Source organism: Hemicordylus capensis, chromosome 1 (genome assembly GCF_027244095.1).
Source record: "Hemicordylus capensis ecotype Gifberg chromosome 1, rHemCap1.1.pri, whole genome shotgun sequence".
Taxonomy (NCBI): domain Eukaryota; kingdom Metazoa; phylum Chordata; class Lepidosauria; order Squamata; family Cordylidae; genus Hemicordylus; species Hemicordylus capensis.
This window is the reverse complement of record NC_069657.1, coordinates 50,666,670-50,693,636: the sequence shown is the minus strand read 5'-3', so window position 1 is coordinate 50,693,636 and position 26,967 is coordinate 50,666,670. Positions and strand designations below refer to the sequence as shown.

The 26,967-nt window shown below is 43.1% G+C and overlaps 2 protein-coding genes across 8 annotated transcripts in view; one reads left to right on the top strand and one right to left on the bottom strand.

Moving 5' to 3' along the window:
* Window positions 1-13,771, top strand: part of LOC128328325 (acetyl-coenzyme A synthetase 2-like, mitochondrial) — a 47,057-nt gene extending 33,286 nt beyond the window's left edge. For all 3 annotated transcript variants that reach the window (XM_053258207.1, XM_053258215.1, XM_053258197.1), the window contains exons 9-14: window positions 660-772; window positions 5,362-5,488; window positions 6,600-6,727; window positions 8,608-8,671; window positions 9,827-9,952; window positions 11,517-13,771. In XM_053258207.1, the coding sequence (XP_053114182.1) occupies window positions 660-772; window positions 5,362-5,488; window positions 6,600-6,727; window positions 8,608-8,671; window positions 9,827-9,952; window positions 11,517-11,689 (731 nt within the window). In that variant the 3' untranslated portion in view covers window positions 11,690-13,771. The remainder of the gene's footprint in view (window positions 1-659; window positions 773-5,361; window positions 5,489-6,599; window positions 6,728-8,607; window positions 8,672-9,826; window positions 9,953-11,516) is intronic.
* Window positions 13,772-13,909: 138 nt separating this feature from the next.
* The window catches only part of ABCD4 (ATP binding cassette subfamily D member 4), a 63,084-nt gene continuing 50,026 nt past the window's right edge, over window positions 13,910-26,967 (bottom strand). For all 5 annotated transcript variants that reach the window (XM_053258239.1, XM_053258233.1, XM_053258248.1 and 2 more), the window contains 7 exons: window positions 25,459-25,550; window positions 24,220-24,256; window positions 20,027-20,076; window positions 18,950-19,002; window positions 18,774-18,850; window positions 15,755-15,870; window positions 13,910-14,676 (listed from right to left, as the gene is read on the bottom strand). In XM_053258239.1, the coding sequence (XP_053114214.1) occupies window positions 14,608-14,676; window positions 15,755-15,870; window positions 18,774-18,850; window positions 18,950-19,002; window positions 20,027-20,076; window positions 24,220-24,256; window positions 25,459-25,550 (494 nt within the window). In that variant the 3' untranslated portion in view covers window positions 13,910-14,607. The remainder of the gene's footprint in view (window positions 14,677-15,754; window positions 15,871-18,773; window positions 18,851-18,949; window positions 19,003-20,026; window positions 20,077-24,219; window positions 24,257-25,458; window positions 25,551-26,967) is intronic.

The window sequence follows — 26,967 nt, the reverse complement described above, 5'->3', positions numbered from 1 at the left end:
GATAAATAGTTTATACTCTTAGAACATAATGTGGAAATCCTGTAAAGGAGAATATCCTTCCCAGTTCTCTTTCCAGACATTACCTGAGGTAATTTACTCATGGAGGGAGATAATCAACATTACGGTGGCAGGCTCCACCTTTTGACTTACACACGTTCATTAGAGCATGTGTTGGGAATCCCTGGGCATCTTGTACTCATGGGATCCCTGCACACATTTCAACCTGTGTAAGAAAGGGGTGGGGTGTACCACAAGGTCTCTCCCCTCTTTATTTAGATAACATTCAAAATGGACTTTGTGTTTGATTTCTGAATACTTGTTGACAATTTGGACATTGGTTAGGCATTTCCTCCTTTCTATACAAAGAGTTTGAGATTTTATAAAGGAGGGACATTTTCTTGTTATCACTCTCTTCTTGGCCAGATATTGGAGATTTTATTATTTTATAACTGCTTCCCTAGTAAAAACAAAACTAAGACTTTATTCCAGAAACAACTCCATTTTCTCCTTCTCTTTCCTCTCCCTTTTCTTTCTAACTCCACTCCTCTCCCCACCCCCCACACACTCTCTTCATGTTCCCCACTGGGTCAAACTTCCAAACAACAAAACGCATAAGATTACTAGACAAAATACAATATATTACTGTTTGTTTTGTTTAGAAACAGGAGGCATCTGTATTTCGCCTCGTCCTTCAAACCCTGGAGCTGAGATCCTCCCAGCCATGGCCATGAGACCATTCTTTGGCATCAGCCCTTCCCTTCTGGATGACAAAGTACATATTATTTATTGATTTATTTAATAACCCATTTTTCAATTCACACAAGTTTTCATACTAAAGAATATAAAAAACTAGAAATATGTATTAGTTACTTAGAGCCATCTGTTTAAACAACTAGGTCAGGAGATTTGGTAGCATCAGGTAGAATCTAATAGCTGAGATCTACAGTCAAGGTTTTATTAGTTCCTTACAGAGCTTCCTGTGTTCAGAGAAGGGTGCTACGCTGCAGGGTGGATTTGATTTAAATCAAACTGATTTAAATAACGATTTAAATCACTAGCAGGGTGGATAAAAATCAATGATTTTTTTTAAAAAAAATCAAAAAAATCCGATTTAAATCAAAAAAATCCGATTTAAATAAAAAAAATCCAATTTTTTTGATTTTTTTTTAAAAAATCATTGATTTTTATCCACCCTGCTAGTGATTTAAATCATGATTTAAATCATGATTTAAAACAGTTTGATTTAAATCAAATCCACCCTGCTACGCTGAATGATCTTTCCTCCTGTATTTCTGCATCCTTCATATGAGTTAGGATGGGATACTCTACTAAGCTATTTTCTGAAATATTTTCTAAAACATTGGTAGCTGAATTATTTTTTTTTTTATTATTACATTTATATCCCGCTCTTCCTTCAAGGAGCCCAGAGTGGTGTACTACATACTTATGTTTCTCCTCACAACAACCCTGTGAAGTAGGTTAGGCTGAGAGAGAAGTGACTGGCCCAGAGTCACCCAGCTAGTATCATGGCTGAATGGGGATTTGAACTCGTGTCTCCCCGGTCCTAGTCCAGCACTCTAACCACTACACCATGCTGGAAATTAGTAGGCCTGTCCAAAAATTCGGTCTGAATACCTGAAGCTGAATAATCCATGAGTCTACAGGCATCATGCAAAGGTGACTAATCCCACCTCTGCACCCATGTTTTTTTTTTCTTTGTGCCAGTGGATCACCTTAAAGAGAAACTAAATCCTGCTAAGCTCCAGTGACATCTGGATAGGTGTGTGAGGAGCACTGGGAATTGGAGTTGTTGTTGTTAAAAATATTCTTTCTAGTAGGGATGTACATGGAACAGGATTTGCGTTCTGTTCCAAACTCAGAACGGAATGCAAATCCCCAGAATGTTCCATTGGCGCAACCGGTCAGGCCAGTTGTTCTGACAGAACAAGCTCTGGTTTTGAGTGTTCCAAGCAGTGTGTGGGGTGTGGAAGAGCACCGTAAATAGGGCAGCCTTGGTGCGAGATGCCGGGCGGGGCACTGCTGTTCACGGGGGCTGGCAGATGCAAGTGGTAACCAGGTAATTATTGTTAAAGGTTTCTCCCGCCACCCCTCACCGCCCAATCTGGCATTGCTCAGAACATTCGAAACGTTCTGATTCAGAAAGGGGTCTTTCCATTCCGAGCTCAAAACAGGCCCTTCATTTGAAGGGTGTTCTATATCAAGCTCGGAACACTTGAAATGGCTCGTTTTGAGTCGGAACATTCCAAGCTTGGGACATTCTGCAAATCCCAACGTTCTAGCACTTTCCCTATAGAACTGCCAGAAAGGCTGTGTGATTTTAAGTTGAATTGTTTTAAGTTTTTATATGTGTTTTAATTGTTTTACATTACTGTTAACTGTCCAGAGACTAAAGTTTGGGCAGTATATACATTTGATAAATACATAAATAAATTATTCAGCTTTGAGTATTTGGAGCCAAATATTTGCACAGGCCTAGAAATTAGAGTTGAACTGCTGTGTGTAATCACAATATAATCTGTGATTAGTCTGAGCTGACAATGCTCAGTACAATGGGGAAGAAATAAGAATCTAAAATTTTAGGGAATTAATTCAATACAAGAAGAATGGGAAACACTGATAACCAGGGTGGTAGGTGTTTATGCGCTCACTCTCTCTGAAATCAAGAAACCCAAATGGTGTAATCAGAACTATATTACAGGGACCCAGCTAAAGTTAGCAGCAGTTGTGAGGAAGACTGGAGAGAGAATAGGCTGCTTAATGCTTTCCTCTCAGGCTGTTTTTCTTCTCAAAGCCACTCCCTGAAGGTGTGTTTTACTCTTATGAAAACAGATACAAGTATAAAGATGCCCAAGGGGAAAGGGTTAAGAAGCCCTTGGCTTCCAGGCCTCTCCTCAAAGGCAGACTTCTATATCTGTCTTTCTTTATTTAAAACAAAGTCAGCAAACTTTGGGACAAAGTTATATGTGACTGCACTGAATGTATAGTTTGGTCCTTGGTTCTGCAAAATTTATTTTGCTTTCCTGATTTAGTTTTTGAAATAATGTAGGAGGATAGGGAAATGTTTCTAGGCATTTGTCCATAGACATAAAGCAGGGGCAGTGTGAAGATTCAGAGGTCCTAGGGGAAAGCCCTGTGTTGGGTCCAGTATGGCACCTTGTGCCTCTTCTCCAATAGTGCCCAGCTGGCAAGGAAAGGGAAAGCAGTCGATGGATGTTCTCTATTCTCTCTCCTTTTACCTTTTCTGTATGGTCAAACACCTTTGTGAGGAAGTGGTCCTCCACTCACCCCTGATGGTGCATGGGCAGCAGGGAAAAATAAACGAGGAACAGACAAATATTCCCTTTTATCTTTTCTGGTAAAAACTTAGCATCACCAGAGGGGATAAATAGAGCAGACCTTGCAGTTGAGAGGTGGAGCGTGGAACATTTAAAATTCCACCACTGCTGAGAGGATGATCTGCTGCTGCTGTTCACTATCACAGCCAAGGGCCTAATGGGGAGGCTTACCAGGTGATACTGGGCAGCAGCAAAGGATGCATTCAGGGTTGGTCAACCGGGTTGAGGGGGCTCTTCAGTGAGTGTGGGCCCTTGGCCATTGCCCGACCTGGATGACATACTGCCCTGACATGAAAGCTGGAAGCTTGCTTTTGAAAGAAAAATGAAAACAGGGGTTCCCTAGATGTTGAAATTCCATGGCAGACAGGTCCAGCCTCAGCAGGTGGCACCGCTGGGCACATGGAGGGCCCCAGTGCCTTGGAAGGACACATTGCCAATGCCAGTATGAATCTACCTTTTAAAAATGTTTTTCCAAGCTCCTCCCTTTACATTTCCTCCCTTCCCAGCATTCCTCTCAGTGCCAGGAGGCTGAAGGTGCCATTTTAATGTCTCCGCAATACCCACTATGTAATACTATGTAATGTTGCCTTTAGCAACGCTATGTCAGAGACATTGTATGGAAATTAAAATGGCAACAGTTGCCTCCTGGTGATGAGAGGAGGGCTACTGCTGCTTGTGCTGCTACCTGAGAAGCCTGTCAGGGACTACAGACATGGGGTGGGGGCACCAATGTAGGAAGGAGGCCCACTGGAGGATGCTTTGCCCAGGGCCCCCTCAAATCTGGAGCTGACCAAGATGCCAGATAACAGATTATGTGTTTACACAGCTTAAACTGGTTATACAGAATATATTGCCCTTAGGAGTCTATTTTTCATGTTTTCAAGCCTGTTCTTTATTCCTGAACATTAGAGTCACACAGAATATATCAGATGTAACTCAGTTTTCAAATTGTCAGTTTCAGCCCAGCTAGAATGGATCCCAAATGTTAGAAAATACTGTATAAATATAATAGCATCAGAAAGCAAGACATACAACCCTAAGCAATTTCCTTGCCCCTCTATATTCAAATTTAGAACAAGGATGGAGACATACAATCATTTTTCAGAGTTGAAAGTTGGTTGAAAGAGACCTTACTTCTCCTGCTGTACATACATATGCTGTACATACAACAGAAGTTCTGTTCTCTCTTTTGACAGCACTGTCACTCCTTGTTACCCTGTTCAACTGGAGACAAATGATTTCTCCACACACACCCCCAAAGATGTATGGCGGGGGGAATAATTTGTCTTCAGTTGAACAGGGTAACAAGGAGTGACAGTGCTGTCAAAAAAGTGAGCGAACAGAAGTTCTGTTCACACTCACACACACACTCTCACACTCTCTCTGGTTTGTGTACAGAGATGCAACATAACAGGAATATTTATACAAAGACTGATTGCAGTTTCAAGACCTCCTGTCCACTGTCCCCCTTAAGTTGTGCGCATGTGCGTACACACACAATTTTTTAAAATGTCAGCTTGGTTAATTTTAGATCCCACTCAGATTGAACCGGGAAGGCCCCACTCAATGCACATGAGCATACACTGCCTCAATACTGCCACCCAGAACAAAACTCATTCTGCATACATATGAGAAAAAGGGGTGGGGGAGGGAACATTACTCCTGTCCTCTCCCCAGCCTGCCAATCACAAGGTCTATAATTTTTCTTAAATGAAAGCTTCTATTCTCAGAATTCAAAGAAGACTCTTCAGTCTGCACAAGATGGCACGATCAGAGGGTGGGGAGACCAATGACTTTTCACGGCTAGGTTAGACAAAGAATCTAATTAGTAGAAGGGGATTTCTTTCCTGCGTTTTTAAAAAGCAAAATTCTGAAGTTTTGTGGGGGAAATAGAATAAACATGATAATTGCAAATCCCACTGGACTCCTGAGAAAATATAAACAGGACCAGACTGCAAGTTATATTTAACTTTAATTCATTTTAAAATAAACATTTTTCTTCTAGGGAAATGTCTTAACACAGAACGATATCTCCGGAGCTCTCTGCATCTCTCAGGCCTGGCCTGGTATGGCAAGGACTATTTACAATGATCACCAAAGGTTCCGGGAAACCTACCTGATGCCTTATCCAGGTACAGAGTTATGCAGCAGGAAAGGGTGGGGAGGCTGAGTACATGGTTTTTAATAGGCAGGATTCTTTTGGGCTTTTTTATGCAGAAGCAGAGACTGAGATTCTGCTCACAGTCAGCTTCTGATTATTTAGCAGACCCATTTTGACCTTCGGAAAAGCCTCTTAAATTTTATTAACACAATGTGGAGGATAGTAGCTTTCTCTCTTCCATGCTGGCTTATTTGTGGATGGACCCTTCTGTGTTGTAGATCATTCTTGGGCATGTTTTAGGACACACACTCAAACCTAATTCTCACATACAGTAGATGAGGTGGTCACATGAATGGATGATCCTCCATACAGAATGGTTCATAGCATATAGACAACTAGATGTCAGGGAGAACTATCCCTGACATGCTAGTTTTTTTATGTTCTTGTCTTAGAAAAGCATTCTATTCTGTGAGTCCTCACTTGTAGTGATGACACAAAGAGCCCGCCCTTGAAATGATCGAAGGCAGATGGCTTGCCACTTTATTCGTGGGAGCTAGGCTTCAGTTCACATGGAACATTCATGGGCTTCTCACTGTTGCTTTGCGAAAACAGAGAGTATAGAACACACCGAACAATCTGCACATTGCAAGGAAGGTTCTGTTATGAGGGCAGGGGGAGCTGTTTTCAGTGGCCTAACAAAGCACTGGTGCGATGGGAGAAGCATCAGTGCTTCTGAAGAGTTCCAGACTAATGCTGCAGTGGTGCCAATGTGTGTCTATGTGTGTGAATTTCAGTGAACTCCCTTTCCCCCAGAAGCCCTTTGCGACACCTGAAAACATGTCCCTGACGGCTGCTTGGCACAGAGAGCTTCCTGGGGAAGAGGAGGTCATTGACATTTGTCTCCACTGCTGAGCCAGCAGGGTAGCTGAGTTAGTTGGACTTTTCAGACGGGCCAGTGCTTTTCTTGTTGCACTTGTGCTTCCTTAATCAAAATGTCAGCCACTGACACTTATCTGCTCTTTGAGGAACTAAGTTCTGATAAGCTTCTGAGGAACCACAGGGTTCCCTGGAACACAATTTGAAAACCACTGCTTTAATGTATTGAAGTGCAAATTTTGCTCTCTTGTTTTTGACCATTCTAGGATATTTCTACACTGGGGATGGAGCATATCGGTCAAACAAAGGATATTACCAGTTGACAGGCCGCCTGGATGATGTCATCAATGTCAGCGGACACAGGCTGGGCACTGCTGAGATAGAAGATGTTGTGGTAAGATACTGTAACAGAACCAAGAGTTATTAATAGTAACTGCAGAATCCTGGCAGTAGCCTAAAAAAAATGGGGAAATGTAGTGTCCTGCAGCTACCACTAGCTAGGCTGATGCCCAAGTTGCACTTACTGTACGTATAGTTCCCAGTACATTTGCTGCCTCGGTGCTCCCTCCACACTAATTTGGGGGCAAAACCCAACCATCACTGAGAAGACAAGACCGTAGGGATGTGCACAAAACAGAATTTGCATGTTTTGAGCGCAAAACAAAACACAGATGGCCGAAACATTTCATTGAAACAGCAGTGAAGCCAGTGTGGTGTAGTGGTTAGAGTGCTGGACTAGGACCGGGAGACCTGAGTTCAAATCTCCATTCAGCCATGATACTTGCTGGGTGACTCTGGGCCAGTCACTTCTCTCCCAGCCTAATCTACTTCACAGGGTTGTTGTGACAAGAAACTTAAGTTATGTAGTACACCGCTCTGAGCTCCTTGGAGGAAGAGCAGGATATTTATTTATTTATTTATTTATTTGATTTATATAATTATTTGATTTATATATTTATTAGCACCTGCTAATATTATACTGTCTTGATACAAATATATGGTGTGGCCACATTTGGAATGTGGCCACACCATATATAATGGATATAAAATGTAAATAATGATAAATAATAATAATGAAGCAAAACTTGAAACGCTTTGATTGTTTCAGCCATAGGGAACAATGGGGAAACTCAAAACACCCCATTGTTCCCCATGGGTAGCTCCTAGGGACACCAAAGAGGGTTGAGTGGTAGGGCATGATGGGTGCTACCTACTACAAAGAATATGGGCAAACAGGCGATTTTGAACAAATTTTTAACCTTTCCCCCAAACCTTCACAGGATCACAAGCCAATCGGAAGCCAGTGCCAGAAAACCAATCAGCAAGGGAAAAACAGGCCTCCCAAATGGCACTTGAAACATTTCAAATTGAAGCAGGGTGATTTTGTTCCAAGCTTGAAACAGGAAAGCTGGCCTTGTGGTTGCAAGGATGAATTGTCTCCTTTGCTAAGCAGGGTCTTCCCTGGTTTGCATTTGAATGGGTGACTATGTGTGTGAGCACTGTAAGATATTCCCCTGAGGGGATGGGACCACTCTGGGAAGAACACCTGCATTCATGCAGAAAGTTTCAAGTTCCCTCCCTTGCATGTCCAAAATAGGGCTGAAAGACTCCTGCCAGTAACCTTGGAGAAGCTGCTGCCAGTCTGGGTAGACAATACTGAGCTAGATGGACCAATGGTCTGACTCGATATTAGGCAGCTTCCTATGTTCCTAACAGGCCCTTATTTAAAGTTGTTTTGAGCTCAAGACACACTAAACAGTCAGTTTCGAGTCGAAACATTTCAATGCTGAAACGTTTTGCACAGCCCTACAAGACAGCAAATTTATTTATTTATTTATCATATTTCTATGCCGCCTGACATGTGCCTCCCTAGGTGGTGTACACAGGTTTAAAAACTGCATATTTTATGCTGTATGTTTTTTGCAAACCAAACAGTAAATTGTGATTGCATAATTTGTGGTTTCTATTCACAGAATTGTGTTTTTAATGTGGAATCAGAAATGTTTGATACACAGGGCCCTAGCAAGTCCAAACATCTCCCCCTCCAAAACTACCAAGGCAGGTACTTAGTTACAGTCTGCCACTAGCTGCTATACCAAACTGCATGAATGCCATGCACGAATACCAAATTGCATAAAGGAACAACTCAGCCACCAGGACCTTGCCTTTCTGTTATGTTCCTTTCCTTGTGACTACGCTAGGCTTAGTGAGCTGCAGGTTCCTGCCAGCTTGTCAGGATCCCTGAAGTAAAACACAGACCTGCTTGTGTTCCAGAATAAGCACGGAGCAGTGGCAGAGTCAGCTGTGATTGGATATCCTCATGAGATCAAAGGAGAAGGTGAGTGACTCATTCTAGCTGCTAATGCTGTCACCCCTCTAATGCGCTCGGTGTCAATTGAGAATTGCAGTATGGTGTTCTCCATCCTGAGAGTACGTTGGGATGTTTGCTAGTGATGTCAAGGTGAGCATGCTCTTGGAGTACCTCTGCTATGGCATGTGCCTCTCAGATGATCATTCAAACTTGCCTATTGTTGTGAATGGGGAAAACTGTGGAAGTGTTGCTAGCTCAACTGTCCACTCTTAAAAGTGTTGGGGCTGCCTTTGACTCCTCAGCAGCACAGAGGCACAGTGTTACAGCTCCATAATGTTAGCCAGTGTATATAAGTGAGGCACAATGGAGCAAAAGAACATCCCAGATACACCAATGGGGGCTAAGCTGTTGGTGATTAACCCAGAAAGACATCTTGGGATCCTGGTGGATAGCTCAAGGAAAACTGTAACCCAATGTGCAGCAGCTGTGAGGAAGGCAAATTTCATGCTAGGAATCACTTGGAAAGCAATTTAAAAATGCCCCTGCTAATATTATACTGTCTTGATACAAATATATGGTGTGGCCACATTTGGAATGCTGTGTACAGTGCTGATCATTGCATCTCAGAAAGGATGTTCTGCTGGCGATGCTGCAGAGGGGCCTAAGATGGGTCTTCCTTATGAGGAAATGTGATGACATTTGAGGCTTTGTAGTTTAGAAAAATGGGTGACTAAAGGGAAAAGCTGATTGGGGCTTTTAACATTATGTATGGTGTGGAGAATGTCAATGAAAAATGTTGTTGTTCTCATAATGCTCGAACCAGGAATTGTCTAATGAAATTGACTGACAGATTTAGGATGGATGGAAGAAAGCATTTCTGCACCTAGTGCATAATTCATCTATGGAGTTCACTGAAATAAGGTGTAGTGATAGCCACTAGATCACATGACTTTAAAAGGGGATTAGACATAGGTGATCTCCAGGTTCTGAGGCAGTATACCTCAGTTTCAGAGGAGCAACAGTGGGAAAGGAGGTTTTGCCTTCATCTCCTGCTTGTGGGCTTCCCAGTGAGAAACAGGATGCTGGCCTAAATTGGTATTTGGTCCAATCCAGAAGGGCTTTTCTAAGTTAATATGTTCACTCACTGATCTTGCATCCTGTTCCTCGCCTCTCTTTGCACAGGAGCCTACGCATTCATTGTGATGAAGAAGGGCTTTAACCTCTCCCAAAAGAACCTCGCCTCTGAGCTTCAAGGGCTAGTATCAAAACAAATAGCAAAATATGCAGCTCCAGAATATGTTCAGGTAGGTGAACAACCTGCAGGATGCTAGCCCCTATGGCACATTTTCATCACTTTGTTCTGTATATTCCTGGGCACTGCTTGAGGACAGAATACAAAGTAAAATGGGTTCATACCCACTGCATAACCAATGCCATGTTATGCACAAAGATGTCCTTAATAATAAAACTGGCTCAAAGTATTTAAATCCTTAGATTCTCACTGCTGACTTGCTCAGAATTCCTTAGTACATATAACAGCAATGAGAGCATAAGGATTTGATTATTTTTAAATTCCTTTTTATAAGGAATTTTGCAGGCATTACTGTATACTGGACCATATATAAGGACCATATATAATATGCAAATTAAAGATGCGGACTGCTCTGAACCAGTTTTATACATAATGCTTTTGTACGAAACCCACATTCAGATGGGTGAGTTTTCCATTAGGAACAACAGGAGAGGCATTGCTGGGCACTAACACTATTCTTAGGAGACAGGGAGGCTCTCCAGCTGCGTGGACACGGTTTTCAGATGGACAGAAAATGTGCACACATCCCGTTCAGTGGGCTTTTGCACTGTATGTAAACCATCATTTGTTTTCATAACACCATCCATGCTTACAAAAGAGGAGAGGACAGATCCATGCCTCAAGGGTCTTACAGCCCAAATATTGACACAAGGGAGATTACAGAAGGAGGAGAGGAAAGTAGAAGCAAGGGCAAATGGAAAATCTATGCAGTTATTTTGGTTACATGTACTTGGGCTTAGTTACAGTAGCATGTGGGGATTAGGGGAGGGGGTTATAAATAGTAGAATATGATAAAGTCCTTTATAACATGCCTCTGGTCCCAGTTATTGTATACTAGTATCTTATGAGTTGGTCACATCCCTGTTGCTGTAAAAGTGGGATTTCTAAGGGCACGTTGTGATTCGAGTGATTTAACTCAAGAATATATCACAGTAATAGGAAGAACCAACCACTGTAAATCCTAGCACTGTTGGGATGGTTTTGTTGCTGGGCAAGAACTGGTGGATTTTTTCTTAAGGAATCCATCCCCAGCAAGAAAACTACAGCAATGTAGCTGGGGGGTGGGGGGATAAGAGAAGGGGTGGCACACAGGCCTTTGGTAGCAATGTGGGGAAGCTTCCCCCGTCTGGCTCTGAGCATCGATAGCCTGACTGTCGCCTCTATGAGGCACAAGCAAGTTCTTTGAAGGCCTTTAGTGATCTTGTCCTTACTTCTCGAGGGAGCAAAGCAACAGCTGTGCCAAACTCAGAACACTTCATGAGAATAGAAAAGGAAAACCATCACTGTAAGTGTGACTGCCCCCCCCCGGGGGTGACTGACTAATGTGCTGGTATACTTTCGGAGAATGTACACAAAAGTACAGTCTTCTTACTTACAATATCTGAATTGGACTTGTGAATGTACACACACGAGAAATAGCAATGGGGTGTTTTCTAAGAGTGGGTTGCAAGAGTGGGACCATACATGATTTCTAGTACAGCTGAAGCTGGCATTAGTGGTGTGAATTTCCCCAGCCTGCTCTAACCCATCATATTCTGTTTGGTTTTGGGGTTCAGGTAGCCCGGCGGTTGCCCAAGACTCGCTCAGGGAAGATTATGCGGCGTGTTCTGAAAAAGATTGTAGAAAACAAAGCAGAGGAGCTGGGGGATCTGACAACCCTGGATGATCATGAGGTGGTGAAGGAGATCATTGAGGGCCACAAGCAACTTCTACAGGAAGAGACGGGCCAATAGCCTCATTGCTCCTTGGCATCCAAGGCAGCATTCTGCCCCAAAGCAATCTGCAGCAGAGCCCTGGACTCCCTTGCAGAAGGGGAAGCTAGTTTATTCATTGTGAATGGGAAACCTTTCCAACAAAGCTCCCAAAGGAATATTTTCCAAGAGTTATTGGCGGGGGGGAGCACCTAGTCAACTGCTGAAGGGGGGGGGAAGGAAGAGTAGGCTAATTAATACTGGACACCAAGTGAATGGCAGCTGTGGAAAAAGGCAAATTCCATGCTTGGGATCATTAGAAAAGGGATGGAAAATAAAAATGCTAATGTTATAATGCTCTTATACAAATCTATGGTGTGGCAACATTTGGAGTAATGTGCAGAGTTCTGGTCACTGTATCTTAAGGGCATTGTAGAACTGGAGAAGGTCTAGAATAGGACAACCAAGTTTACTGGGGGCCTGGAGCACCTTCCTTATGAGGCAAGGCTATAGCATCTGGGGCTTTTTCGTTTGGAAAAGAGGCGACTATGGGGAGACATGATAGAGGTGTTTATAATTATGCACAGAGTAGAGAGAATGGCCAGAGGGGAATTTTTCTCCCTCTCTCACAACACTAGAACCAGGGGACATCCCAGAAAACTGAAGGTCAGGAACTTTAAGACCAACAAAAGGGAGTACTTTTTCAAACAGCACATAATTAATCTATGGACTTCTCTGCCATGGGATATGGTGATGGTCACTAGCTTGGATCACAGAGCTAGTGATCCAATCCATGGCGGTCAGGTCTATCAAGGGCTACTAATCTGGTGACTATAGGCTACCCTCCAGCCTCATAGGTAAGATGCCTCTAAATACTAGTTGCAGGGGGGCCACAGCGAGAGCGGGCATGCCCTCACCTCTTGCCTGTGGGCTTCCCAGAGGCATCTGGTGGGCCACTGTGTGAAACATGATGCTGGATCAGATAGTCCTTGGCCCTGATCCCACAGGGCTGTTCTTATTTTCTTACTCCAAGCTGGCTAGAAGAAAGGGATCTACATTTTTAAAATCCAAACTCTGTAATGGAGAAGACTCCAAGCTAAGAATCTTTGCATTTAAGCAGATTTGTAAGACTTTGTCAGCTTTCTTCCAAATTCTCAAAAACTCCAGATTTTACCACTTGACACTCTGGGACAGCTGGGTAAGAGGTAAACAAATATATAGATCATGAGAAAGTATCAACAAAACAAAACAGGATGCTGTGCAGAAGTCTTGATTACCTGAGTCCCCTACAGGGCCTGATTCTGGACTTAAACCAAGATAGTATACACATGGTTTCAAGCTTTGCTTCTCTGTTCATTCTTCCCTTTTAATTCTAACTCAATGAGAATTAGAAACAATATCTTTTTTTTAAGCCCCAAACCATCCAAGAATTGTATGTGAGCAGATTCTCTGCTAGGCAACAATATCCCATAGCCTCAAAGCAGCTCTGGTCATGGGCAATTAGTAGCTTCCACTAGGAATTTCAAGCCCCATCGACCTAAAAAAATGTGCACCCAGCTATTTCAGTGAGGTCTGCCAACAGATCTCTCTTGCTGGAGAAAGTGCTGGTGTATTGTGGCCTTACAGATTTCTAGGCTCCTTCTGGCAGCCCTGTCAGTTGCAATTCTGTCCCTCCCTGTTAACAAAATATATGAAGTAGGTCTACTGCCATTGTATGAAGGGCGGATAGGTGTCCAGAACATTCAGGCTTATTCAACTCAAAAAAGACACTTCATCCATAACTGATTGTGAAAGCCATACCTTACCTCCCCGCCTCCCCTGAACATCCTAAGTAAGGTAAGTATACATTCAGTAGTAGTAAGGTCTTTTATTAATAGCAGCTGATATCCTGACTAACCAAGTACTAGTGCAACAAGAAAAAGCACCAGTGCTTCTGAAAAGTTCAACTAATTTAGCTGCACTGCTGGCTCAGAAGTGGGGGCAAATTTTGACAACCTCCGCTTCCCAAGGAAGTCCTCTGTGCCACCTGAAAATATGTTCCTGAGGGTGACACTGCCCTCAGGGATATATTCTAGTATCACACAAGGGATTCCAAGGACAGTTGTTGTTTGCCCTTTCCCTGCCACACACAAGCACTGATGCACCATTAGTCTGGAATTATTCAGAGCACTGGCAGTACACTTGTGCTTTTGCTATTGCACTGGTGCTTTGTTCGTTAGGATGTCAGCCAATATCTGTTATTAATAGTATTGAACTAATATCAACAATAATATCTTTTATTTTAACATACTGCTTTAAAAAAATGTTCTAAAAGTAGTTGACATAGAAAAAGAATAAAAGGATGATTCCCTGTCCCCAAAGGGCTCACAAGGTAGACACCAACAGCAGAAACTGGAACAGCACTGGGCTGGGTTTACTCATCTGTTGACAACTAAGAGTAGACCTTCTGAGCAAAGCAGAGATGTGGTCTTGATTTTCGGAGGCTTCTGCCCAAAGAGGCTAAATCTCTAAGCCTGAAACAAATACAGGTCCTGAGGCTCAGGCCAGAAGAGATCATGCCATATTCACTGATCCTGGGGTGTGTGTCAGGCCAGTAGTAGAGCTCCAACCAGTTCTCTGCTGCAAAGCTTCAACACCATCACAGTTACTTTCACTTTAAAAGGAGATTCAAGGACGGAAGAAGAGACCATTTTCTGTCCCTGGGTGAAACCTTCAGTGGGACAACACAGTGGTCAGAACAATGGACTGGAGACAATTAAGGCAACAAGATGTTAAAAACTTAGCCTTCCCTGAGTGTCCCTCCTCACATTCCTTCAGTAAAAGCTGGAGGTCTTTTGGCCCCATATGCCTTATTTTCCATGCTTCCCTTAAGGCATGTTGATTCCAAGGCACTTTGGTAACGTATCATCAAAGGCGTCAACTGCCTTTTTGTTGATGTCCATGATAAGTTGTGGAGGGGCTCAGTCTTTTTTAATTCGCATTTGCTCCCATTTTCCTTCTCCACACAATTTCAAAATCCAACTGTGAAACTGAAATGCAATAGTAAGTACAGAGTCACGATTTTAAAAGAGATTTCTTTTCATGCCTCCCCCATCCCAAACAACAAAACAATTAAAAAGACATATTTTTAAAGAGGCTTTTAAATATTTCATCTGCTGCTTATATTTGTTAAGTTCTTTAGTTTTTATAATTCTCAGTTTTTAGCTTTTTAAATAACTTTTAATTTGAAACTTTAAAAAAACAAACTGATTTTAATTGTGGGTTAGCCTGGTCTTTTAACTTGTCTAACTTCATTTGTTTAACTTTATTAGTCTTATTTTACATAAGACTAATAATTTAATTTGTTTAACTTTATTAGTCTTATTTTACATTTAATCTTATTTGTATCTATTGTATTAAGGTTGTGAGCCGCCCCAAGCAGTAGTGTCCTGGAGGGATGGGGTTAATTAATTTTAAATTAATTAAATAAGTAACACTGGTTGTCCGGCTACACGTCCCTGTCTCCTTTACCCAGCCTGGCTAGGCTTATTGGGTCTGGCCTCAGAGCAGGGACAGGGAGGAGGTTGAGCATCACCCTGTGCCTCCTCCGTCCCAGGCTGCTTGCTCCTTGAGTCTGCCCCTCTCCGGGGCCCCCTGACACTCTCCACCAGACAGCCTCTCATCCCCATCCAGCTCCTTATATGCCTCACAGGCTATGTATTGCTCACCCCCAATTATGGGGCCGCCCCTCTTTATTACCTGTAATTGACTACCCCTTACAGTTGTTGCCAATGCCTCTCTCCCTTCTCCCTCCTCCTGCTCAGACCCCCTCCCTTCAGGAGGCATACTGCTGATGTTATCCTTGCACGCCTCCCCTCCAGCCTTATCAGGGCTCTGCTCCTCCTCCACTGGAGTTGAGTCCCTGCTCGCTGGCAGTCTTTCCTCTGTCTCTCCCCGGCTGCCACCCATCCCTGTCGCCTTGGGCCCTCTCACCACTCTATCCTCGGAAGTAAGGACAGCCGGCCTTGCTGGACACTGGTATTAAAAAGCCTCACTATCCAAGCCCACGTATTCTTATGGAAGTCCTTGAAATTCTGCCTGAGCAGACAGAGCGACTCCTCCCCATACCTTTTCTAGGCTGCTGCGATGTCCCACACTGACTAGAGTCATCCCCAGCTGTGTGCAGATCTTGTACAGCTCGTTCTCTGCATCTTCTGTCAGTGCACTGGTTGCTTCATCCAGTACTGCAAGCAAAGGCAAGAACAGACTCAGGATGACACCATCCAAGACAACCCATGACTTCTAGTTTCCCCCACCTCTTCATGTGAAGGTAGCAAACAGGCAACTGCTGAGAAAACTGACTGGGTGACACTGGAACAATCATATAATGCGTATCAGGGCAAAGAGGCACCTTTTACCGTGGTGATTCTCCTTATTTAGCAGGGGGAGAGTAACTGACCCTATTCACCCCCAGCACAGTACTTCCAGTGACTGTTGCTGGTGTGTGTCTTAAGTTTCTTTTTAGAATGTGAGCCCTTTGGGGACAGGGAGCCATCTTATTTGTTTGTTATCTCTCTTTGTAAACCGCCCTGAGCCATTTTTGGAAGGGCGGTATAGAAATAGAATTTATTATTATTATTATTCACAGTGATTTCATGGAGACTGCCAAGAGTGACGCATAAGCAGCACTAGAAAGAGCTGCAAACAACCTCGATTAAGAACCATAACTTATTGGTTGCTGTAGTGAAGCAAGGAGATAAGAAGAAATTCCACTAGCTAGTGAGCATTCAGTTAAAACTCTGGTGGCAGGTGAGGGAAAGAGCTGGAGGAAAATAAGGTGAGAGAAGAAAACAGGAACGGTGCACTGACGGTTTATTAAGAGAGAGGTCCCAGCATGTTTCAAGTACAACTCGTCTTTGTGGGAAGAGCTTCATAAAACACAATGCACAACTTCTCATAACCTTGCTGCAGGAGGATAAGCCTGTGTGCTCTTTTTAAAAACCATGGGAGATGTAAGCTCTAATGCTGGAGAGGAAGAGTGCATCAAAATGACTGGGCACGCCTGAGGGAAAGTGGGAGTTCTCCAGCTATTCAGTTAAGATTTTTTCTGTTTTAAATGGTTACATCATCACTCCTACACTATACTGTAGCAGCAAGAATGTGTAAACTTGTTACAAGGTTCATAAAGAGGCACAATTTGGGGGTGGGTTAAGAGCTGTACTGTTTGTCACCAGTGATGTTATGGGCACTAGCCTCTACATATTTGGTGACAATTGTGCAACCATCTTCTACAACACCTCAACCCATAACATTCATTATTTAGGGATTCCCTATGGTTAAGATATAGATGAAATCAGAGGATCCACAACCAGGGAACCTGGAAAGCAACCTGACAATAAAAGTGCTGCATAAGTTCATAAGAACAGCCCTGCTGGATCAGGCACAAGGCCCATCTAGTCCAGCATCCTATTTCACATAGTGGCTCACCAGATGCCTCTGGGGAGCCCACAGACAAAGAGTTATGTTCATGCTCTCTCTCCTGTAACTGGTATTGAGATGCATGGTGCCTCTGAGGCTGGAGGTGGCCCACAGCCACCAGACTAGTAGCCATTGATAGACCTGTCCATCATGAATTTGTCTAAACCCCCTTTAAAGCCATTCAAGTTGGTGGCCATCACCACATCCACAGAGGTCATTATAGGGTAGTCGTTATAAGCAATGTTAGAACTTTTCTAGGAAACGTAGTCAGGGAGAAAGCATTCCAGCTTAGACAATGGATGCTGAAAATGACCGCAACCAAAACAAAACACCACCTCAGGCAGGTAGCCAAAGATTTAGTTAGCTATTTCAAATCAACTCATGAACATTAGACCTCTGCAGTTCCAGTTTTTCTGCCCAGTCTTGCTCTCATTCTACCTTCCCTTCTCAGGTTCCTCCCTCTGGCCTTGCCCTGGATCACTTCCTCTTCTAATTCTTCTTCCTTAGACATGCCTCCTGGCTGGGTTTCATAAGAACAGCCCTGCTGGATCAGGCCCAAGGCCCATCTAATCCAGCATCCTGCTTCACACAGTGGCTCACCAGATTTCCTTTGGCCAAGCATTATAATTAAGCTGCAAATTAAGCATTATAATTAAACTCCAAAGTGTATCCACCCACAAAATGTTTTACTCACCTGCTCTGGAGCATTAATTAAGGGGGTTAATTTCCACCCCCCTCTGCCAGCAACAGTGGTGCTTGATGGCATTCTCATTGGCCAGCTTGTACTGGTTACCCCACCACCACCCAACTAGAATGTGGTAGAAATGACCCTGTGTCACATCAGAGAGTTGCGGGGGGGGGTGTGATTGGCGTGAGAGGGCAATGGGAACATAATCAGTGCTTCAAGCACTGATAATGCCACTTCTGCCAGCAGAGGCATGGCAGGAAAAAAAGTTTAACCCTCACCCCCAAACACCTTGAATTAATCTGCTCCAGTGCCACTTACCCTGAGATAAATTCCAAGTTGCCAGTGGCAATCAGCTGACTGCCTTGGCCTGTACTTTCTCAGTACTGACTGATCTTTTGCCTAAGGAACAGACCAACTAGGGTCCAGGTGCTCCATGCTCTGAACAGTGAATAGTAAGCAGTGGCTGTCATACTGTGCAAAGTTATATGCATGTTGCAACATAATGTTCATGCACGTGTGCAAGTGTGTGCAAGGTGTGCAACTGCTGTTCATGCAGCAGTTCATGTTCATGCAGGTGTGCAACTGCAAAAATTGCACAAATGCAGTGGCATTACAGAACAGCCATTATTTCCAATGGCCACACTGTTGCACAACTCAATTTGACTAACGTTCAGGATTGTGTAAGAGCACACTTGCACAACTGCACGAACATTATGTTACAACACATATTGCACAGTATGTCAGCCAGTAACCTTTAGGATCAGAGCAGCTGAACCAGTGGCAACCAGAGGCCTTTCTGATTGCCCAGCCTCTCCGAGATCAGTAGACAGCTAAGCCAATCACTGCCAGAGGTTTTGCCACCACTGCTGCTGCCACAAAATGAATTGTGAATGACAGCATGTTCCCACAACCCTGAAAACACATACATTCTCAAACATGATCTTTAGCTCCATTGCTCCCAGCCTAGATTCACTTCCTCACCTGCATATTGGGGCTGGAGATAGAAGAGGCGGGCAAAGGATAGTCTCTGCATCTCCCCTGGAGACAAAATATCGTACCTGCAGCAAGGGAAAGAAGTAGAACCATCAGTGCTTAGGGCTATCTTGAAGATCAGTTGCAGCTCCATATCTACCCATACCACACACAACCAGTCTTACCAGTTCCAGTCCACTGGCTGGTCCAAACCTCCTGTCCTCACTAGCAAATCAGACTGCAGTAGACACAGGAAACAATGGTTGAAAACCAAAACTTATTCCACCTTCAGTCAACCATCCATTAAAATGGACAGTCATCACCTTTCTGCCCTAATCTTGCCCTGCCATTCTTTCCCTAGTGAAAGAGCCAGCAATGCCCATGCCTTATGATGAATTCTTATATGCTGACATAATGTTCTCATGCGCAGCCTAAACTGGGCTAGGGACACCCAGCCTGGGTTAGGCTGCATGTGAGAACTGCCGGGATCAGGCCTGATCCCAGCGAGCTGGCACCGCCTAACCCCACTGTGAGACCTGCCTCCTAATTGAGGTTAAGGGAGCAAGTGCTCCCTTATTAAAAAAATGTGCATGTGCTGTGCCAGCTGCTTTTAGCTGGTGCTGTAGCAGTGACAGGTGCAACACTTGCAAGGTGCATTATGGGATTTCCAGGGGCCAGGACAACATGTCCCAGCCCCCAACCCTCCCCATGGCCTAGGGCAGAGGAGGATCATGTGAGTGCACAGTGTGTACACCCAGCAACAGAGGGCGTGGCCGTCTGCGGGGAAGGTAAGTTTAAGCAGCATTCCCTGCCACCTGCCAAGCTGGCTCAATTGTGAGAATGGGCTCGATGTTTCATGGTTATCACTATTAGCAGATAATTAGCTGTTTTTGGCCCTATGATACACATTAATCAGAACTTAATCTGAGCCAAGTTTTAAATAGCAGTGCCCAGCCTTTGGAATGTAAGATAGAGAAGATATATGTAAGCTACGTAAGAGCATAGCTCTGAGCACATGCCTAGTTCATGGAGTAACTACAGCTCAGTAATACTCTGTATTTACAGAGTAAATATAATACATGTGTATGTGGAATGAGGAAGAAGGGTTCCTGGGTCAGGTGGAGCAGTCCCAGCCCTTCTCTTTTTAAGAACTGACTACTGATGTTAAAGGAGCACCTTGCTGAGGATATTTAGCTACTTGCTTCCCAAGACTAGGACATGATAGTCAACCCACTGAGTCGTTTATCCCCTTGAAAACTTACCAGCCCAGCCAGGTCCAGGAATCGTAGTATTCTTTCATCATCGGCAGACCCTATTATGCAAGGAATTACATACATGAAGACAGAGTGTGTGGGGGCTGAGCCATTCAGGACATCACAGCTCTGAAGATGGTGCAATAGTAGATAAGGACTTCTCTGCTTTCATATGGAGTTTTGTCTGCTTAATTTTTAAGGGATCCAAAGAGCTAGTAACCCAGGTCCAAATGTTGTTTTCAATAGGATACAAAACACTGTGCAGACCACTGAGGTGAAGGTCAGTTAACAGTTGTGTGCTGCATTTTGACTTTTTGCTCTTGTGGATACTTTCTGTGCTCATGCTAGATCTCTCCCTCATCTGGGAATAATATCATATTTAGGAACAGTGCTCAGAACTGGACTAGTCAATCCTATCTTACCTACAGGATAGGGGAATGAATAACAGATTGCCATGCTGCCTGCAATGCTTGCCTATGAACGGATCTGAGTAAACCCCTGCTAACTGAGCAAGAGGAACCTTTTAAAGTGGAGATTCTCTTTATTTAGCAGGGGCAAAGTAACTTGCCCTATCCATTCAAAGCACAGCACCCCTTCAGTGGCTGTTGCTGGGGTCTTTCTTGTGTTTCTTTCTTTTTTTAGATTGTGTGCCCTTTGGGGACATGGAGCCATTTTATCTATCTAAGTGAATCGCTTTGGGAACTTTTGTTGAAAAGCGGTATATAAATATTGGTTGTATTCATAGTATGCTAAAAGCTCTGCATTTTGGGCTGGTGCATATGTAATGCTGCCAACTGGCAGCAGGCTACAGGTGCAACTAGTTCCCTGTCTCTTCTGGCATGTGAATTCCTGCCACTGAGCTTTACTGCAATTAAGTATTATATTGGCAGCAACATTAACCACAGTTAGGTGAAACCAGGATCCCTACTTCACCCAGGACCTTAAGTACAATTGAGAATTTGATACTGTAACATGCAGCCTCTTAAAACAGGAATCTGAAGTTTGAAAATGCAGGTCGTGGGAGAACAGGAGTTATCGTAGAAATCAGAGGGAAGTAAAATACTGATGTTTGAGGAACACCTTAATATAGATGCGAGAGTTAACAGACAGAGGTAGAACAGTGGGCCTCACAATCTGCAGAATAACAGCTGACTTCCCTGTTCTATTTACATTCACCATAAATGAATTAAGGAGATTTTCCAGACTATCTGGGAGCAATGCTGCCTGTTTATCAAACGCTGTTTTATTTGGATGACATGTCACTAGGGGCTCCAGAGTTCTCTCTGTTTAGTTTAAGCTTCATTTTTGAAACAGTCCAATTTGTTGACAGTCTTGAGGAAGTCATGTTCTCTAAAACAGATACAGTACTTCTTCATTCTCAAGAATGGTCCACACACATGCAAGTTCATTTATTGACTCTGCAATGTTAAGTAGTTACTTGCAAGTGTCAAATGGACCACTGAAGATCTGATAACCCAGATACAGCAGTCATATCATCTTACTTCACTTACTCAAATACAAGTCTTCTCAACGGAGCAAGTTTCCATGTTTAGCTGTAGTAGATCACGGACAGAGAAATCAAATGATGCCATTCGACTGTGAACAGCTCTCAGAAGTGTGTTGATAATACCTTTAAGATTTTTCTCATTGGCCTGATTTACTGAAAATGAACACCTTGAGCATCATTTATGATCTTTTAAAAGTCCCATATAGATCCACAACCTACAATTCCAATACTGAGGGACTTTGTACCTTTCAAAACTGTCCTCCCTTGCTGTCCATTCAAGGGAGGGGCTCAATGGAAGTGCTCAATGGCAGAGCACTCGTTCTGCATGCAAAAGATCCCAAACCTAATCCCCAGCATCTCCAGTCAGGGCAGAGAAAGACCTCTGTTTGAAAACCCTGGGAGATGCTTCAGTCTGTGTGACTATACTAAGCTAAATAGGCCAAGTCTGACTCAGTATAAGGCAGCTTTCTACGCTCCCTGTATGAGTGGGACCTCCTTTCTGGAGAAGTACATGATACCACATCTCTCCTTTCCTTCAAATCCCTCTTCAAAACCTCCTTTTCTGTAAGGCCTTTTGGTTTAAATCATCAATCCTGTTCCCAACTGAAACTAAATGTAAGCACATGCAACTGCTACCCTTAGTTGTCTTCTCCGTGATCTATTTTAGATTACTTTTAGATTACTTCTCTGTGATCTATTTTAGATTATTTTAGAGGCAGGAGCCTGCATTGTTCTGTTCAGAAACTCTGTACAGTTCCCTGCACACAAACCGTGTAGCCTGCTGTCAAGTGGCAGCAGCACATCTCTTTATTTAGCAGGGGGAGAGCTACTGACCCTGTCCACCCCCAGCACAATACCTGCAAGTTACTGTTGCTGGTGTCTATCTTATGTTTCTTTTTAGATTGTGAGTCCTTTGGGGACAGAGAGCCATCATCTTTATTTATGTATCATTTGTCTATATAAACTGCTTTGGAAACGCTTGTTGAAAAGTGGTATATTTATTATTAATTTTTATTTATTTAATGGATTTTTATACCGCTCCAAACCAAAGTCTCAGGTTGAATATCCCTTATCCAAACTGCTTGGGACCGGAAGTGTTCCGGATTTCAGACTTTTCCGGATTTTGGAATATTTGCATACTGAAATGAGATATCTTGGGCATGGGATCCAAGTCTAAACATGAAAGGTTACTGTACACTGTATTTTACTTTTTAAGGTTTTATTTAAAGTATAAAAACAAATAAGCATTGAATTTACGATAACTACAGGTAGCTGTAAATGTAATGAAAACTAATTGCGAGAAAATTTTCAACACAATAATGTTGCTGGTCATGTTAGACTGAAACGTGGCATTTTAGGTGGAGATGGAATTCAGATTGTGAAAATAATGTCGAGTCGGTGCTGCAGGCGCACGCCATGGTGGTTTCCAGATTTTGGAGCATTTCGGATGTCCGGATTAGGGATACTCAACCTGTATAAATATTGGTTGTAGTAGTACATCTGCACCAGCCCAATAGCAGCATAAGGAGAACAATCTCAAAGGTGTAAAGTGCCTGGCTGTTCTACAGGTACCACATTATGTTTTTGAGGTGTTGCCCTGCTCTGGGCAGGCTTGAGTGGGCAACCTGACCTTTTAAACATTAAAAATAATGATAAACCAAGTATTGTTTTCTGTTTATGTTAACGTTTTCACAATATATTTACCCTATGTAGAAAATATTTGAGTTGGAAGGGAATAATGTGTTAAGAATTTTGAAAACCAGTTCTTATCACATCATTATATAACACATATTGCAAAATATCTGTAATGAAGTACAGCAAAGGGGATTTAAAAGAAACTGAGAAGTAACCATTATGGAAATTGCTACATAACAAGACAATCAATAGTTTTCCCTTAAAGCCTTTACATTGCAGGGAATTGGGATGCTAATCTACAGCTACTATGTAATAACTGGAAGGGAACACTGTTGATTGGAAAGAAAGAGTGATACATAACCTGGAAGAAAACTCTGCCATCTGGCACACAAGAAGCAGTGAGGTAGACAAATATTCATATTTATATATTAGTATTTAATATAGGCAGCGAACTGATCAACAAGTGATTGATCATGGATGTAGTGGTTAATGCAAGTGGTGAGAGAGGGGGGCTAGGAGGACGCAGCTGCTTAGCCTTTGGAGGGCTGCAAGTTCATTGGTTTCCACCTGCAGACTATTGCTAGCAGCCTCTAGCACCTAACTGGGAATGCCACAATCGGAGCTGGAGGTGTTCTGCACTCAAAAATTTAAATAAATTCAGCCTCCCACCCCCCACAAAACCCCCCAAATCTGTGTGCAGAATGCATTATGCAGATGAAGCACACCTGCGTACACTTACTGTGCTTTGTTTTATTTTGTTCAATTGTGAAACACACATTCTTTGCCCACATTGCACACAAACACCTAGAAAGTGTCCACAGTCCCCAAGCCAGATATGCATGTGAATGGGTGTTTTGCAACTTTCCACTCTGAACATTTCGAATCCTGGGTTAATACATATGCTCAGTGAAGAAGAGATAAAGCTACCAAAAGAAAACCCAGGCAAATCTCATGCTAGTTCGTGCAACACAGATATACAATGTACAGGGGAGACACACAGTGTCAGCAGACGCATTTAGAGTCCATTTAGGGGCAACGGTTTCAGTGTAATCCCACTTACCTGAAGCTGGATAGATCTCCTTCAGAGGGTATATCACCTAATCAAATAAATCAAACAAGACATTAAGACCTCTTTAAGGCGTAAGTAGAACAATTAAAAACAAAGATCTTACCAAACGTGAGCAAATGTGTTTCAATGTTAAAACATCATTCTCAATGCTTTATCTCAAACAGCTGGAAACTCTTGAGATTAATACAGCAACTGAAACTAAATAACCAATCCAAAAAGGGGAGGTGATGACACTACGGAACAATTTTTAACCCTTTTATAGATCAATGAATTTTATTGTCTCTTTCATTTCTTCAGTTTGCATCATAAATCAGAGGCAAACTTTAAATGAGAAGTCGGCAATCACAAAAAGACTAAAGAGAATCAGCAGGCACAGTACCCTTCTGTTAAAAGCCTATTGATAATAGGGATGTGCACGAACCTGTTCGGAGGCCCTTTTACAGGCCTCCAAACAGGTTCAAACACTGGCTGGCTCGAAGGCTCGACGGGGGGCGGGTATCTGCCTTTAAGGGAAGGGGAGGATGCACTCCCCCAACGCCTTTCCCTCGCTGGTGCTCGATTTCCTAAATGTCCATCGGGAAGGCAGCATACCTCCCTGCCGCCCCATTGCTCCTTTTACCAGATGTAACTGGAAGTACTCGGCATGCCCGATGTGTGCAGGCGTGTTGAGTACTTCTGGTTACATCCGGTAAAGGGGGCAATGGGGTGGCAAGGAGGCATGCTGCTGCCAGTGTTCCCTCTGTGTGTGCACATGTGTGTGCTCACAAGTTTTTTGATGTCTGCTCAGTTAATTTTAGATCCCACTCAGGTTGAATCAAGAAAGCCCCATTCTGAATGCACATGCGCACACACACTGCCTTGACACTGCCGCCCAGAACAAAACTCATTGCGCACACAGATGAAAAAAATTAGAGAGAACACTGGCTACTGACCCAATGGACTTTCAGGAAACTGAGCGCTGGCGGTGGAAACGCGCCAGCGGTGGGGGACTGCATCCTCCCCCACCCTTAAAGTTATGCCCCCCCCGCCAGTTCTGTGCACATCCCTAATTGATAATCCACATTGGGCCACTGAACTTACCTGCTGGACTGTACATAAAGACTGGCGGTTTTCTGGCCACTGTGTGGGCATCAACTATAGCAGAGAGCAACTTTCTTTAGCCACTAAAATTAGTCGGTGGGTCGTAGGAAGAATAACCATCCCTGGAAGTCTGGCCCCAATGAGACTCACCTGTTCACGCAGGGTCCCATCTGTGAAGAAAGGCCGCTGTGGCAAGATCACCACACCATGGGGGCCAAAGCAAGTCAGCATGTGGACATCCCCTGCACAGACCCAACAGAAAGAGCAACATACTCAGATATGTGACCTAACACTTCCTCATCAACAACAACACTACTACTATTAGTAGTGTGGAGGGATGAGGTCCAAACCTCTTCTTTTTGCAAATAAGCCCTTCGATTGTAAATTGCATTGATATTCCTAAAACTCTTAATTATTATAAATAAGACTGTATGTTTAAAATGCTTTACTAGTCTCTGTGTTAAGAGAGCTGACAGGGGCAAAAGTTATTGGCTTCTGTTCAACAGTTTCATTTTGAAGATGATGCAATGTACTGATTTGATTTTGGAAGGAAAGGAAGGTTTGATTTCACTGGTTATATTTTTAACAAGTTCTAGTAAGAACTAATCAGCCTACTTTCCTTTCTCTGTCTCTATAACTGGTCTAAATTTGGTTCAAATTGAGGTCCACAAACTAGATCTCTTGCACCTCAAAAGTTCATGCGTCCACCATCTTGGATTGGGGTGGATGACATCAATACAAACTACACCACTGAGGTGTCCCTGTGTGTCACTCACTATTCTGCCTCAGTAGATGAGAGAGCAACTATTGCTTGCTTGCTGCTATGCCAACTAACTGCTCCACCACCATAAAATAATACATAACCACTGGTTGATTTCTGGTTTGTTTGATCCTCAGCCCAGTCTGCATCCATATATACTACTAAACTGAGTCCACTACTAGCAGGCAACTTAAATTTTAGATGGATTGTCCCTTTTAGGTACCTGCCTTGTCTTTTTACCACAGTCCAGTCATCTTTGCTGGGTGCGCTCACTTTCCTACTCAAGATTCCCACAGATGCAGCTATATCCAGTCTTGTTATCATAGCTACACATAAAAGTTTTTCAATCACTGTCCTGTACTCAAGTGTAGTCTGGCAGAAGTTCACTCTCCTCCTCCTGTTTTAAGTAACCTATTTCCATAGGTGTACTCATTTCTTTGGCCTCTGTAAGTCCCAAATACTCTAGTAAATAATTTATTTTCTGTTTTTGGTTAAGCAAATAGCTTCCATCCTCTTCTCTCTCCATGTATATCCCAAGATAGTATGAAACAGGCCCATGTTCTTTTATTTCTATCTCACTATTCAGGTGCTTTATTATCTCAAGGCTGTCATCTCTATTTTCATAACAAATTATCAGATCATCGATGAAAGTATGTATATAGGTCCATCTGTTGTCTTTGAACCTCGAGTACAAGGAAGGGTCAGCCTTTCCTTGGGCAAATCCCTCATTGACTAGCAACTGGTTTAATTTGACATTCCAGGCTCTTGCAGCCTGCTTTAGTCCATAAATACTTTTCTGCCACTTACATACAAGTTTTTCTTTACCACGTTCCACAAATCCTGGAGGCTGCCTCATATAAATATCTTCTTTGATGTCTCCATGAGAAATGCTCCATGAA